Source organism: Anarrhichthys ocellatus, unplaced genomic scaffold (genome assembly GCF_004355925.1).
Source record: "Anarrhichthys ocellatus isolate YVR2014 unplaced genomic scaffold, GSC_Weel_1.0 scaffold32, whole genome shotgun sequence".
Classification (NCBI taxonomy): Eukaryota; Metazoa; Chordata; class Actinopteri; order Perciformes; family Anarhichadidae; genus Anarrhichthys; species Anarrhichthys ocellatus.
The window spans coordinates 4,688,722-4,705,569 of NW_022280062.1; the positions used below are offsets into that span (position 1 = coordinate 4,688,722).

Sequence of the window (16,848 nt, forward strand, 5' to 3'; positions counted from 1 at the left end):
GTGTAGTTCGTTTCCAGTCTAAAGTTAGCTTTTTACCTCTGACGATTGCATTTAGATTTCAAAAATTATAAAAGTGGTGTTCATTTGTGAAGGTTATCTCGCTGAAAAAAGTGTGTAAGTATTATGAACGTTTGTTTGCCACAGAGCGTATTTTCAGCAATAATCCAAAGCAAAAGTCCCACTGGCTTTTTGTCGGGGGAACCAGTGCGATGCAAACTTCCAGGTTGCCCTAAAAAATACGTCATCCCTGCACAACTTTAAACGTCACAAACAGCTTTTTATACATCTTCCATGTTGCCAACTCAAAGGCCCTTGAGCGCAGTGGCTTTTTGATGACAGCGTGACAACTGAGGTGTACTGCAGTCTATACAGTGCTTCTGGGCCGACAGACACAGTGGAAAAAGGAGCTAAACATGAACTTTGAAACACAGGATAACTCTGTTCTATGAGGGTGCAGTGTGAAAAGCACTTTGCAGTGATTTATTTTCTTGCAGCAGGACTGAGGGTTGAAGGGGGGGTAAGATGCACAGATTTAAGACACATCCAAAGCAGCCCCCACCTCAGTTGTACTGTAGCCATCCAGGGTGGAGAGGAGCTAGGAAGAGAAAAGAGCATACAAGGCAAGGTGCGTTATCGATGAGCTGCTGAAGTCAAAGGCCTCCTTGTTCTTTATAGTCGCTGATAAGCAGGAACAAAGTCGAGCAGCACTACTCTGTAAATCGAGCCCATCACTCATCTGTGTGTCTGCACACCCTAAAAGCTTTTAAACCTCAGGAGGTGGCCGGTGGAGACAGACTACGGACCTTGATATGGGAACAAGGTCAGAATGTGTGCGTGTGTGTGTATGTATTTCCAGCTGAAATCTTTCCAGGGATGAGTCTATTAAGAAGGTGAACAAGATGTAATGGAACAGCTTGACTTCACAGTTTAACAAAGTAGGTTTCATGTTTATTTTTACCATTATTACACTAAAACATTACAGTATTTTTCCGTTCAACCTTATGTTACAGCTGAATCAATTTGTTCCAAGTCAAGTTTTCAGTTGTGTTATTTGGGTTTTTAGCAGCCAAGCTTGTTGAAAGATTCTCAACAGATCTTCATTATATTTCAAGGCTGTTGTCCTAGAAAAATAAATTCTTAAGCATGTATTGATGTTTGTTTTGTTTTTTTAACAATGGGATTGTGTATATGTGTTGTACAATGGTATCCTAACCAAAGGATGATTACTTCATGACCTGTCCAATAATCAATACTTTGTTAGTCCTGCATGTGTCAACCCTGACATACGTTTTTCTCATCTGTGCATTGGCGGGATTCCCACCACAGGTGCCTCTTCCTGTTGGCGGAGTTATTTGTTCTGTTTCCATCCAGATCTTCCTCCTCGCACATATCGCCGTCCTTGTCGTCCTGAAAAAGCAAAGATAGACAGTGTGGATGATATATATCTTCACCACTGGACTTTGAGCTCAGTCCGCTATTGTGCAACTGAGACGATACTGTCAAGAACCAGTTTTAATCAGCTTCCATTGGAGACTGTTTTACAGTGTAGGAGTGGTTATCTGATGAGGAGATGGGTGACCTTTTAGAGAGGAAATGATGTAGTTTTACCGTATTTCTTACCATTGATTTTCTGTATTGTATTCACAACAAACACTATCATCCAGGCAGTGTCCAGGTGGCTCAAATATCATAAAAATACAAAAAATAAAACTGCACAAACGGCTATTTATTCTTCTTAAATTCACATTGGAAAGAAAATTCCACTTGTTCTCAGTTTCCTTTGTTTTATGGATTTTGAGCATCAGTATGTTAGAAAAACAGAATAATGCTGTACTAAAAAACTTGATCCAAAGCAATATTGTCTCTAGTTCAAATGTCTCTAGTTCTGGTGAGGAATATGTTTTCTTTAGGGATTAAAAAAATGGCAATTGGACACTTGGGATTTGAAAACAATCATTTGTTAATGAAACCAATATGAAATCCAGACTGCACAATTAAAATGTTTGCTCTATAAATAAATTATTATGCTGACACTGTTGTGTGATTTCCATTTCTTTGTTTTCAGTCTGCAGTCAGATATCGCTTCCTTGCGTCTCATTCCTTTAGATACTTTTTTTATAAATGTGATGAAATCATTATGTTTTCACAGTTTTTACTGCATTGTCAAACTACTGCTGAATAAACACATGGAACTACAACTCGAGCATTAAACATCAATTGAGAAATGGTAACAGAGCGTACAGATTCTTCTTGTCTTTTCGGCAAAGATGAGATCAATCACAATCGGGCATCTTCACTGTCGAACAAACCTGTCAGCTGATGATTTATGTCGTAATCATGTTTTATTATTAGCGTTGTCTAAAGTGTAAGAGTAGGTGAAAACGTACACATACACACACACACACACATCTCTGTGGAGAGATCAATAATGCATACAGCCCTGCAGGTTTACAGGGAAGTATTGACCCCTCTATAAAAACACTAATCTATAACTCCATTACAGGACAGTAGAGCTGAGCCTCGAGGTCTGAGATGAAGGAAGACGGGTTGAATTTAGGAGTGAGGGTCTCCATGACATTTCCGACATCACATGAACTTTCATTGCAAGCTGAATTCTTCAATAACCATTAGATAGTTCTTGGCCCAATCCGTTATGAGATAAAACAGATTTTTAAAGGGTCAGTTCACCCAAAACACATTTTCTGATTTTGGTATTTAGTCATTCAGATAGTTTTGGTTTCACCCATACAGTGGAGGTGAATGGAATTATATTAATTCATCTTAAAATATACATATATTGTTTACAGCAAATTGTCTTTTAACAAACAATGTCCCAGTTACTCGACATAATAAACACACTGAAGTCAAAGAAACAGTTCCTATGAATACGTTTGATGCCGTGTTTTGTTTTGTGTGAACTGACCCTTTAAGTTCAATCAAAATCAAGTGACACTGCAGTGGTCATTCAGGGGCTGTCACGGTATCAGATTTTAAAACTTTTTTTTTTTTTATAATTCTATCAGTGAAATTACATTTGTATGTTGTTAATTGTGCGATTTGTCTCTTTTATAGTGTAGGAAGGTGGAGAGAGAGTCTGTAAATATAACTGTACAAAAGTGTGATTTAAGAAGTGCTGGATTATTGACACAATACAATGTTATGTGCATCGTTATCATGATGTCAATATTTTATTTTCTAAAAACTAAGGTTATCGTCAATACCAATATATTGTGACACCCCTATTCAGAGTTAAATATTTTGACTTTTAATTATAACTCCCTAATTGAGTCAGTTCATCAAGTCATACTAACTTCAGATGAACTTGTGAGTGTAGATTTTGTCCTCCATCTGTTCCTTTGGGAGCATGTTAGGAGGGGATCTTTTAATTGCCAGAATGAACAGGTGCAAAGACTACAGCAAGCAAAATCTGTTTCAATGTACATATGAGCACCTGCATATTGTATGAAAACAGACTTAGAAAATAATGTGGTCCTATTTTTTGAATGTTTCGGTCCTCAGAGCTTCATCAGGATGCAATTTACCTTTAAGAATTGTTATCAAACTGACTACAAGTGATCCACAGTGTGTGAGATCTTTTGTGAGTCCGAGTTTACAATCTGATGCGCCTGTCAAGACGACTTTCTAGTGTAAAACTTTAAAGCAACTGACCCCAGTTTTAACTAAAATCATGTTTTAGATTTTGTACCAAAACTACCAAAAATGCTTTATGGCTTCATAAGTCATCACATTTGGACCAGTGTTGTTATATGTTATGTGTAACATTTACCCCTGTAGAGCACTGGAACACTAGAACATGGTACCCAGATGCATCCTCGCTTCACGCTTTGTCAGAATTAGACCACCAGTGTCTCAGATAACACCTGAGCTCCAGCGGACAGATCCAGCCAACGATCGATCGTCCTGGAATCTTCCATCAATACAGTTCCTCTGGTCACGAGGCCACCTGGCTGCCCATTTAATTCAATCTGGTTCTATTTCAGTTCACTGTCTGGAATTTACTGAGGAGCCACATGGAGGTGTTGTGTGTGTGTTGAATTCAACGAAAATTCAGGCTGACTGCCTGCACCCACCAAGATTTACATGAACTGCAAATCCAGCTTTCTCCAAGCAGGAACTCATTCATGTTTAACATCACAAATAATAGTTAAATCACACAGTTTGAGTGGAAAAAAAGAAAAGTTTATCTGGAGGCAATAATCTAGGTCCATTTAATTTTTCTGTTTTGCTTAAGGGTGGTAATTATATACAAATCCACCCTACTTTAGCTGTTTGTGACGAAGAGTTGTGATTTACTCTTTGATAAACTCGTTGTCTTGTATTTGATTGTCTGGTCACTTAATTGCATGATTGCATCTTCCAGAATAATGCATAATGCCCAGAAGGAGGTGTGAACTTGGTGCATTCAGCTGAGTTGAAGATAGCGAAAGTGAAAACTGAATGGCAAATCACAAAGGATGTCTTCAGGCTGCATTGCCTACTTGTCTATCGAGGCTCTGCCTCATCCACCTGTATATTTATTTCTCTATGATTGATTGAATCCCTGCAAAATCTAGACAGAGGCACTTACGCAATGATTTTAAAGCAATACAAAACAACTGTTTTTGTTGGCTGAAACAGAAAAAGCATCGTACAATTGCACAGTAAATCACAAATCTTCAAAAACACCTTTGTTAAATAAAGTCAAAGTTTCCCCACCTTCATGAAACACTAAATATTCAAGGTATACAATGGATCACAATGATTGCTTTTCAGTCAAAATCACCTAATATAATGAGCCTGTATGGAGAAATTATTACAAATCTGTGAAGTAAAAAGGTCTACTCTCGTGGGCTTTCTTTGCTTTTCTGTCTGCTGTCCTCACCGTCAGCTGGTCGATGGGTTCCTGCAGCCAGAGGCGGATGAGCGTGGCCAGGGTGTAGTAGAGAATCAGCAGGATGATGGGATTGACAAAGTGGTTCCACTTACGCTCCGGGTGCACAATGAGCTTCCATGTGTAGGAGCAGTTGCTCTGAATGATGGGCGAGATGCCAAATATACTGCAGAGACAGACAGACAGACAGACAGGTATATGAGAACAGGAACATTGACAAGGACTTTACTTTAGGAAAATCAGGAACTTTGAGTTTAAATTAGGAAGAGACGACGTTGTGTAGAGATACAGTATACATAGATAAACAAAAGCTTGGAATTTTGTCATAATGGAGGTCAACATAAAAAGGAATTCTGTCTTAAGGATGTGATTTCTAAGCAAGATCATACAACTTTATTATTCCCAGAAAATATGTCTCTGTTAAAGAGCTGCAACAATGTTTTGATTACTCATTTAGTCGACAGAAAATGAATTTACATTGACTATTTTGATAATCGATTAACGGCAAATATTTGACGGTTCCAGGTTCTTATATCACAACAAATAGAATATTTGTGGGGTTTGGACTGTTGGTTGGACAAACCAGGAAATTAGATGACATTTTATTGTAAAACAGAAACCAGTTACAAATGCCCAGACAAGATGAGTTATCGATTAATTGAATAAATAATGAGCAGAATAATCAACAATGAAAATAATTGTTAGTTGCGGCCTTTCTGTTTGGCTCTCACAGTTGTAGTCCCTAACATAGCTAATGAAGATGCTTTAGACTTTAAACCCGACAAAAAATACAACCTTTGTTCCATTAATTTGTCCTCGAAGGCAAGTTTATAATTGAACTCTTTTTAATTCTACAATCGTTATTGTAGAATTAAAAATAGGTTGGTTTTCTTGAATTGTATCCTTCCTCAACGGCCAAGAGGAGAAGCAAATGCATGAATACTCATCCTTAAATCTTCTGTGAACTTGCCCAAATCATCAATCAGCAGATTGGACGGTTCTCAATTGAGATAAGTGTATTGTTTAATTTATTACCTTCAATTCAGGCATTGGGTTCTCCATCTTTAAAACTAATTATCGATTTCAGAAACAAGGCCAGGATGGTTGAAGTGATGCAAACGTTACAAAAGACTGTAAGGACTGCAGAGTCATGCTGTCTGTGCTGGATGGCCTATACACTAAACATCAGGGGTTCACAACCCGGGGGCCGGGACCTAATGTGAGAAGTGCCAGGATGATTAAAGGGATGAGGGGAAAAAACAATGTATTTAACAAATTATGTTTTATTTCTATTTATTTCATTTTTAACTTTAATATCGGGCACTTTCTCTTCTTCAGGCCAAAAGAAGCCTCGACAGCAACGGTATTGTTTTCACCTTGTGAGTCTGGGAGTGTGTCATCATTCACTAAACAAATCCCACACTACTTAGCGTCGCAACCGTTTAACGGTGCGTAGATGAAAGCCCTGTTTGAAGATGGGTGTGGTTTCAGTAAGGGCACCAGAAGTAGGGGGTATGAAGTGGGGAAGGGCCCCCCCCCCCACACACACACACTTTACACCCCTGGCCCGATAATGGCGCCACAGCTGATGTGATCCCATCGCAAGATTTTTTTTTTGTTATTTTGCTCATTCTCTACACATTTATTGTATGCAAGTCAGTCCAGGGAGAGGACTCCTCCTTAGCTGCTCTTCCTGAGGTTTCTTCTATTTTTTTCCCCTTTAAAAGGTTTTGTTTTTTCTTATCTGAGGTGGTCGTATGCCGTACAGATTGTAAAGCCCCTTGAGGCATATTTGTGATTTGTGATATTGGGCTATATAAATAAAACTGACTGAGCCTGCTGCCACCATGACAAGCACCCTGGATATATGGCAGGAAGTGGAAGGATGGAGCTATTGGTGAGTCCAATTTTGTTTTTTATAATCTGAAGGAGGTGTTGCCTCAAGGGGTCCTTCTTCAGTGTAATTCTTAGTTTTATAAATACAGGCCCTGATGTTCGTAATAGGTGGTACATTACCATGATATACACTGTCAATGAACAGTTGACTGGCTCATTTAAACAGCTTCAGAAATTAAGTGTAGACTTTAGATGACATTCCTGCAAAGACGATTTCCTTCCACACTCTTGGAATCTAAAAAATGCACGGAGACTAAATATCTGTTTGTACCACAAAGGACTCCGTTTGATTCACACCTCTTCCTCTGAGCAGAACAAAGATCATCTGCTCAACAGGAAGTGCACTGACGTATTCCAGTGACAACCACACAGATTTACAGGTCTCCTGAGTCTCTGCCATGCGGAGGGGCGAATACCCTCTGACCCCGTCACACTTCCTGAATGGTTTCTTCTTGCAGCTGGGGGAAAGCCCGCTGGTCACATGACTGGGGACTTCCATTGTAAGGAAGGAAGGCAGGAAGTGGAGTGGAAGCCAGGCCTCTCAACAGTCTCACTCAACACTGGGCCGATGGCAAGGCCGACTCAACTGTCAACAAGCACAATTAGGGCAAGAACTGAGGTAGCCTTTCTTTTGTCCAATGGGAGCTGCACGTATTTATGTTTGTAAGTTTCCCTCAGACGGCGTGAGGGTGTGCAGAGAGGTAACAGGCCGGATCGCAGAAGAGTGTGTTACTTTTATCATCACATTACACTGCGGCAGACAGAAATACCTCAGCGCTGTGGAAAGTCAACATAAACGCACAAAGACACGGCAGATGATGAAAAAGTTGGCCTGTTCATGTAAAGAGCTATCAAAGGAGAATTAGAGTCATTGTAAACTTTCCAAATTGAATGCTTCAAAAATCAAATAAAGAGCTGATCAAAAAAATGACACCCACTCTCCCATATTTACTGCTGGGAATTAAATAAAGCAAATTTACAAGTTAGTATTGAAGTTAAGTCATTTTTGGTGATAATTTAGGTATTTTTGTGATTATGCGTCATCATGGCTAAATGTGGCCCTAGAGACATAGGCAAATATTATATTATATATTTAATTTTTTTCATACAACTGTTTTAATCCTTTTAATAATTTGGAGAGACTTCAGGGAGTTTTGGCCTCAAGGCTGGAAGGCCACTGATTTAGATGCGACTCCTAATGAATAGTTCATAAAGCATTCACAGTTTAAACGGACTATTGATGGGTTTTCTAACAAGAAGTCCGTCAATACAGCACTGTAATCACACCTTATCTGCCATCTGAACCAGAAGAAGGATGGTGAGGACACAAGGTTTGTCCAAGGCAGCTTCCTCTATACATAGCTGTAAATAGCCTCGGCCCTGACACCCAGCAGCACAGCTTTCAAATGAGAAACCGTGAGATCAATAAAACCCTGCTACACCAAGGGCACTGAGACAATGGCTACAATAAGACAACGGCTACAATGAGACACGGCTACAATAAGACAACGGCTACAATGAGGCAACGGCTACAATAAGACAGCCACAGTGAGACAACTACAGTGAGACAACGGCTACAATGAGGCAACGGCTACAATAAGACAGCCACAGTGAGACAACTACAGTGAGACAACGGCTACAATGAGACAACGGCTACAGTGAGACAGCTACAATGAGACAATGGCTACAGTGAGACAATGGCTACAATGCGACAGCTACAGTGAGACAGCTACAGTGAGACAATGGCTACAATGAGACAGCTACAGTGAGACAATGGCTACAATGAGACAACGGCTACAATGAGACAACGGCTACAATGAGACAACAGCTACAGTGAGACAGCTACAGTGAGACAACGGCTACAATGAGACAACGGCTACAATGAGACAACAGCTACAGTGAGACAACAGTTACAGTGAGACAACAGCTACATGTTTTAGATTTTTGTACATTACATTTGACAATATTACAATTTCCTCATCAACATATTGTAAATGTATTTCAATATTGATTATAACTGTGTGTATTTTGATGCATATTCAGACCCAAATGGAGATTAAATATGAGCAATGTCCACTGTTATAATATAAAAAATTAGAGGATTGTAATTTTTTAAGTTTTATGTGAGATTGTGGCACCATTTCGTCTCAGTGAGACTTTTTATGGTCAAATAAAAGTTAACAAAATGGATCAGTATAACATCTCCCATAGCTAAATGTTCCTCTATTCTTGCTGTAGCAGAAAATCTCTTTTTTTGTCAAACATCCAGGGTGGTAGTCGTTTGTGTGTATTTTTTAGTACTCAGCCTGCATTCTTTGCATTACAAGTTGTCAGTCAAACAGAGAGTTTAGTGACTAAAGGTACTTTCTGCTGCAGACTTTGTATTCATCACAACCGTGTCTAACGTATGTTGGCAAGGTGTGCAACGATGTGGCTTTACTCCAACCACAACGTTTCACCGCTGCAGCCACAGACAGCTGATTGTCTCCTCTCTCATGCATAATAAAACAACACTGGTTGTACTGAAGAGCCTAAAAGCTCTGCTTCGGATATTGATGTGCTGTGAGAACGAGTTTGATATATCTTCCCTCCAGCTGGGTTTGCCTTTTCCTTTGCCTTCTTGTTTGTAACGATGGTAAATATTTATTATCATTTAAACAAACTTGCCTTGGGCGCAATAAATATTGTCGAGTCAAAGGAGCTCTTGCTGCTGAGCGCTGTCATCACGTTATGTTACTTTAACATTAGTAAGGAGCCAGACGGCAAATCTATGGGCTTTGTGCTGTTTAAATACCATTTCAACAATTCATCACAGAGACATGAGATCTAATGTTAGTACATTTAGATTTTAGTACAAATCTCTAGCTTGAGCCATCACTCACTGCTGTTTGGAAGTCATTTTGTACTTTGTTCTCAAGGTTTAACTCATCTCTTTCTGTATCAAGAAAGGCTGTCAGGTTTAAATTTGGAAAATAATCCAAATCTAATGCATCCTAATAAGCAGACATATTGTAAATTAATAAGTGTTTTGATTTGGACTGATGAAATATGTTCGAACTTTGAGCCTGGCACAAAATTACAGATTTAAAGTAAACATACAGGATTTTAGACAGTGTTTGGATTCATTAAACGTGCATGTGTATCACCTGATGTAATAATCGTCCGGTGGTATGGACTCCTGGAAGAACTGGAACTGGTAGAGGTACAGTACAATGAGGTGTCCAGCGCTAAAGATGGCCATCAGGACACACATGCAGCTGAAGATGAGTGTGTCGAAGGTCCGACAGAGGGACCACCAGGTGCACAGGAACAGGAAGATGAAGAAGTAGACAGCCGAGGTCAACGAGGGCAGCATGACACCTGAAAACACAAGAAAGGAATACAAAGTCAGAGTTGGAGTTTACTTATCTGATTAGGATCCTTATTAATTATCAGCTTTTGTTTTGACCCACATAGACCACAACACTTCAGTTGTTGTTGGAGGTAAATTATAAAATCAGAGAAATGTTAACTGATTTTCTTCCTTAATTTCCGAAACCCTAAAACCTCACACATATTTACATATTTCTCAACTACAGTCTGAATCAAACCCACACGACAAATAAGAAGCAGACTTTGTGAATAGGATAGTGTGACGTTCAGTTCGCTCTTAAAAATGTTCTGACATTCATATTTCAACTGAATTCTTTTAAAAACTCTCTGCTTTCAGAACATTACTACAGAATAAAAACCAACAGTACAGTAATTGGAAAAAGCATCCAAAGCTGCTCACCTGTAATGCCCAACAAAATGGTGACCACCACCTTCCCCGCAGTCGTGATCAAGTTCCCGATAATCTCCTTCACTTTGGACGCAACCTCCGCCACATGCCGTAGGATCTTCATCTTGGTGCTTTCCTTTGCTTCCTCCTCCTCCTCCTCCTCTCCTTCCTCTTCCTCCTCATCCACCTCCTCCTCTTCTTCATCCTCCTCGGCCTCGTACCCCGCTTCAAAGTCCTCCTCTAGCAGGATGTTGTCGTCCAGGCTCAGCTTCTCCTCTTCTTCCTTTAGAGGGTGGGATTATAGCGACACATTACGTTTCAGTATAAAATGATTAATGGTGCAGTTTGGAGGTCAGAGCTCTCCATGGTGCTGAAAACACTTTCCTACAGGTAGCGCTTGCTTCACAATCCCATATGTAAACTCCAGTTTAGCATTTCTAAAGATGTATGTTGTCTGTTTAGCTGCTTGAGACATGATTAGCGACCTGTGGCAGATGTTTTTCTCTGGAACCACACGTTGGCTTGAATCTCATCCAGTCACTTCTTCCTTGTCTGCTGTATCTAACCAACTGTGTGTCGCTCTTTTCCGACAGTCTCAATAAAATAGAGACATAATAACAAGTGATTCATATAGAACACATAAGGCACTAGACAAAGAAAGTAGCAGGTGGTACAAAGCCTGTTTTGAATCAAACAACAATTTCAGCTCCAATTGCTCACTGATGGAAATAAAAGTCTGATGACAACGCCGGCTCCATAGATGAATTCCTGTTGTCTCTCAGTAATGGCGAGAGATGCCAGCTATGCCAGCGTGAGCGGCGCAGTCAAAGTCAAAGTGAATGTGGATTTAATTAACACCCAGTCATAAAGAGAAGGTAGGACATGCCAGGGGATGGGGGGGGAGGTATTCCAAATCATCAACACTCAAAGGGAACAGGGAAGTGCAAGTGAAAACACATAGATGTCATCCATTACCGAGATAAACAGTCAGAGGCCTGAACTGCAGTCTGGAAACGTTGACAAGCTCATAGTGCGAAAAATAATTTGTCCTGATTCTGGTCCAGAAATCTAAAAGTTTGTGTAAAGAAGTTTACATTGGGATTTGTGCACACGTGAGGTTTGTGGACACATTTCCCTTTTTATATTTATGAGAACTTTCTAATTAAGACATTTTTTACTTCTTCTGTTTAGTTTCATGGACATAAAAGTCTACTTAGAGATGTTTATCCCAGTACACGACCTAAAGCCTTGTTTAAACTCGCCCAAGGCACTATTTACTGAAATGTAGATTTCGATGAGCTTCTGCTTCTAAAGCATTTTAAAACAAATTTGCCGTCTTTGTAATTCAATGTTTTACTTCTTAATTTAAGTTATTTGGTTTTATGTTATTGTGGCATTCATGTCTAAAACGACCCCTGCACACAGCGGTCACACAGTAAAAGTTTAGCTGATGTAAGAAAATGTTACTTCATAGTTTTTTTATGTATATGTGGTCAAAAGTTATCCACCCATCCTAAAGGCACTTTGTCAAAAATGTTTCTTTTTATCAAGGACAAAAATCAATAAAAATGTGAGGATTTGCTGCTTTTGTCTGATTTATATGATGAAGTGAATATCTTTGGGTTTTGGACTGTTGATTGGACAAAACAAGTTATTTGAGGACTTCACCTTGAATATGGGAAATTGTAGTGGGCATTTTTCATTTTTTTATAACTTGAAAAATATTCAGAAGCAGTCCTATATTAAAGACAACTTACTTTACTATATTACTAATAAAGTAATTAGTTAAATCAGATAGATAGATGGATGGATGTAAAAGTCAGACATTGTTTTCAGGACACTGCTTGTCACCACAAATGAAACCCACTTGTTCCTCGGCTTCGAAGTCGGCGTTGTACTGCGCCATGTCCTCAGGCGGCCTCTTCTGGACCAGACTGCGACACAGCAGCCAGATGGCCAAGCCGGCCACGAACATGCCGATGTCGGGGATGAACACTCGGATGCCGTTCCCTGCATCTGCACCAATCACGCTGGAGACAAACAGAGGATACCACACTGACAGAAGGCAGACACTCAATGGTTCTTAATGTCTCCCGAAAACTGTGATTTGGAACATTATTGCAGGCTAGGATAGTAACCAAATGATGGAAAACGGGGCAGATTACGACAAACTTAACTGTCCATGGATGATCACTTTTAATATGAAACCGTTTTCCTAAGACTGGGACTTGTAGTTGCTCATTTCCTTTACTTGGATAAGGCCCACAAATAACTGCTGGTGTGAGTTTGAGTCTGGCCTGGGATATTTGTCACATTTCACCACCCTCTGTCTCTCCCAATCTTTCAGTTCTCTCTGATTGTTTAAAAAAAAATGGTTCAACAATCTTTAAAAAGCTTGCAGTAGTTGTCACTGGGCATTAATTCCCTACAATCTGTCTTCACATAGACTGGAACTGTTCTCAAACTCATGAGTATGGATACTATTGCAGAAATTTCATCTTTCAGAAAACACCATCTGTTCACATGGGAATCTGGATGCTTTCCCCATTACTCAGCTTCTCTTTTAATATGTGTTGTGTTGAATTCTTCAGCTTTTATATGGAGTACCACCCACTTTAATGAAATCAGGCTTGCCCGTTTTAAACGTGTTGCCGTTAAAAAGTGAGTGAAATTCCATTCAAACAAAAAGGCAATGAGAGAGTGTGGGTTTTATTTTTAACCAAAAACATGTTTACTCCCTTGAAAATTTAATTGCATCCTTTGTTCAAAATACGCTCTTTTTTCCCCTCATTAAACTACTTAAAATAAAGTGAGAGGGTTTGAAACTACTTTAGATTTTCCAGATTTAATGTGTTAATTAAGTTTTGTTGAAGCTCATACACATCTTACCTGACGCTATTTGAATTATTCTCACACCAAACACTGTCCACAGATAATAATAATTTATAAACAAATTATATTTACTCCAGGTCTGGTCTACACAGTGTGTGTTTTTCATTAATTGACTGAATTGACTGACATTGTTTGATGCCTTGTGGTTATATCGCTGTGAGCAAACAAAGCTTTTGTAACATTTGTGATTTGATTAGTCTGCTCACCTCTAACTAAATACTGAAAGGTTTGTTCAAACAGGAAGCAAAACAGTGGCGACCAATGTTGCCAAGACAGCTACAGAAACGCCAGGATTCAATCCACTAAGATGTATTCACATGATTTATGAGGTGTCATGATTGCATGTGCAATTAAAGCAAGTGAAAATTGTCCTTGAAATGGCTAGCACCATCCAAAACAATTTCTATTTCAGTTTTACAACGATCCCACCTACATCCTGTGTTTGGCCACCAAAGGGTTTTCTTAACATTTCATGCTGAACTCCGAGTTTAACTAAACTAATTAAACTGTTTACAATAAACAAAACAAAACTGGTGATTCTGCGGTGCAGGCTGTGGAGACAAAGCCGACCAAATCTTGGGATCAAGTTATAAAGCAACTGTTCTTTTCAAACAAAACCAATCTCATTCTGGCCTTGAGAGGATATTAAGCTTGTAAAAGTTAACAAGTTAACAAAACAGAGAGCTAATCAACATGATGGAAAACGCACACTCAGATAAATAGCTGGAGTTTAATCTAATCAAAGACGTCAGTTTCCAAGTGCTTTATTGTTGTGAAGCTTCGTGCATCCTCACGTGGATGAAAGAGATGGAAACTATCAGAGCCAGAGAAGGTTAAGCGAGCGAGCAACTTTAATGATTACTACTTTTATCATGTGAGAATATTACAATAACATTAGCACTACTAAGACCTGTCCTCACTGCCTCAGGCTGCAGAGGTTCATGAGGCGGCAGTGAAAAACGACAAATACAGAAACCACAAAATATGTTCTAATCCATATAAATATTTGATATTTATAAAGGATTTAAAAAGGTCAAGCTTGAGGAAACTGAATTATCTGTCTGGGTGAAAAGACACAAAACAGCTGTGAATTCTCCTTAGACTCCATGGATCTGACATCAACTCTGCAATTTCCTCCACACGGGCCATAAAAGGGAGAAAGCATCCGCCTATGCAGCTGTAAATATTGTATATACTGTATATGATCGCCAACACAAACAGGTAAATGCAGGCGGGATAAAATGTTTATGGCTCTACTTCCGCCACTTACAGTATACTATACACCGAGGGCGGTTGAGTACTGGAAAAAGGATGTGGCTGACTTTGGACATTCCCGTACTTAGGAAACCACATCTAACATGATCATGGGGGTGTGAGGAGACAGACACAGCGGCAGAAGCTTTGAAAAATAGGCCCGTCAACCGATCGTCAGACGTAACTGGGTTTAGCGTTCATCAAGAATCCACACAGGGACAGGTTAGGAGCATTTATAAACCTCGTCAGATTACGGGCCAGCGCGGCTAAATGCAAAAAGTGGTGTTTAATGTTATTGTGGGGTTGCTATATTTAGGACACTTTGCACAAATGATGCAACCTTCTACAGTGGAAGAGAACCACATGTCTGATCTTTAACAGGTGAGATAAATATTTCAATATTAATGGCTTAGGCTGTTGATTCTGAATTTCACAAAAAAAAAAAAAAGATGTGGTCATATTGCTGTCTCTCCCTTTCATCAGCAAAAACTCCTATCAATTCCTTAAAAAGCATTGCCCAACTGTGAGAAAGATTCATGCGCAGTTAAACAAAATCCAAACTTTCTATATTTTATGATGCATGATCGTCAGGAAAATGTGATTTTTGAAACAGTTTTTCTTTACAGGGATTCATATTCTGGGTCTCAAGTGTTACTAATGCTACTTCAGTGAATGCCATTTGTTGTGAAAGTGTTGAATTCATTATTTTCTTACCTCTCAAAGCCAATTTGTCTTATGGATCTCTCCCACGTGGAACCTGGACAAAAACAGTGAGTTAGTGAATATAACAGTCTTTTAAAGTAGACTTTTAGATAATAGTCATTAAAAACATGGTCAAGCAGCTTTTATACAAAACTTTCAAACAAGCAAAAAATAGATGTATTTAAATTACTGAACCCATTATAGATACTGCCATTTATTATTCACCATTACTATAAATAAAGAATTGAGATCTAGTCTGTAAAAATAGTTTTTTTGCCTCTGACAAAACCATCAATAATGATAAAATAAACCTTTAAAACACCTGCTTGAAATCATTTATAATAGCCAGAATCATTTTTTTCATTTCAGTTGATATTTCATTTTCAGGTGAAGGAGGAAAATAATCTTTCTGTTCTCACGCAGAAAATAAAAACATTTCATGCGAGCTTTGTTTCTAAAGCTTGGACTGGCTGAAGTGTTCCTGAACGTCACTCCAGCGCTCAAAGGGAGATTTCCAGGTATTCAACCGGCACACTGAGAATAACTGCCGAAGTTTGACAGGCCTTTGTTCTCCAGCCAGAGAAAACATAACATCGGCTTGTGACTCGAGGATCTCGACTCAATGACATATCGACATATCCGGCTGTTTTGAACAGTGTATTAGCTGACTAATTAGGTGCTGAACTGCTGCGGTGCTGAAGTTTCTGGTTTATGGAGCGCAGTGAGGAGAGTGAGGATGTTAAAACACACTTCAGTGACAGTAACTCAAAACAGACTGCAGAGAAAGCGCTGAATCAGAATTACTTTATCTGCTCCCTCACCTGTGTGCAAACTACTTTCAGGAGGTTGTTAAGTTAAGCTTAAAAACGGGTTTTTGCTGCAACTGTTGTTAAACTAGAATATGAAATGTTCAATTCCAAAGTAAAAAGAAAACTCAACCATTAATTCAGGATGATGAATATATCTTAAAGGATTCAGACTATAACAAATATTTTTCATTTTAAGAGGGAAAAGTATTTTCAATAGAAGCGTAAAGGTGACTTTGGATTCAGGATGGATGACAATAGATACAGCTAAAAGCAGAAAACAACAAAAGACAAAAAATAAAAGGGTTTTCTCCTAAATGATACACACACACACACACACACACACACACACACACCCTAAGTATCCCGTAAAGGAATGAGTCACACTGTTAGGCACTTTGTCAGAAACAGGAAACTCTGAATTCCACTCAAGGTGAATAAAACGGTAATGGACTGTCGGTGCAAACCTTGGTGTTTCTTTATTACTCATCAGTGAATAAATATAGCTTCCCTGGCTCAGATGTTATGTGTTGTGTGGTTGGGGTAGAGGAGAAGAGTGTGGCAGTCAGTTGGTTCATGAAACTTAGAAAATAAATTAGGAAACCATATGTGATGGGAGGAGCCCATATGACTAACCCCTGACATAA

At 39.1% G+C, this 16,848-nt stretch overlaps 1 protein-coding gene across 6 annotated transcripts in view; it reads right to left on the minus strand.

Annotated features, from left to right (window-relative positions):
• Window positions 1-16,848, minus strand: part of piezo2b (piezo-type mechanosensitive ion channel component 2b) — a 76,346-nt gene that overhangs the window by 43,357 nt on the left and 16,141 nt on the right. For 5 of the 6 annotated variants that reach the window (XM_031865092.1, XM_031865094.1, XM_031865089.1 and 2 more), the window contains exons 4-10: window positions 15,408-15,450; window positions 12,415-12,577; window positions 10,560-10,830; window positions 9,934-10,147; window positions 4,883-5,057; window positions 1,288-1,407; window positions 560-595 (exon numbers count right to left, since the gene is read on the minus strand). In XM_031865092.1, the coding sequence (XP_031720952.1) occupies window positions 560-595; window positions 1,288-1,407; window positions 4,883-5,057; window positions 9,934-10,147; window positions 10,560-10,830; window positions 12,415-12,577; window positions 15,408-15,450 (1,022 nt within the window). The remainder of the gene's footprint in view (window positions 1-559; window positions 596-1,287; window positions 1,408-4,882; window positions 5,058-9,933; window positions 10,148-10,559; window positions 10,831-12,414; window positions 12,578-15,407; window positions 15,451-16,848) is intronic. The other variant, XM_031865090.1, reaches the window with a different exon arrangement.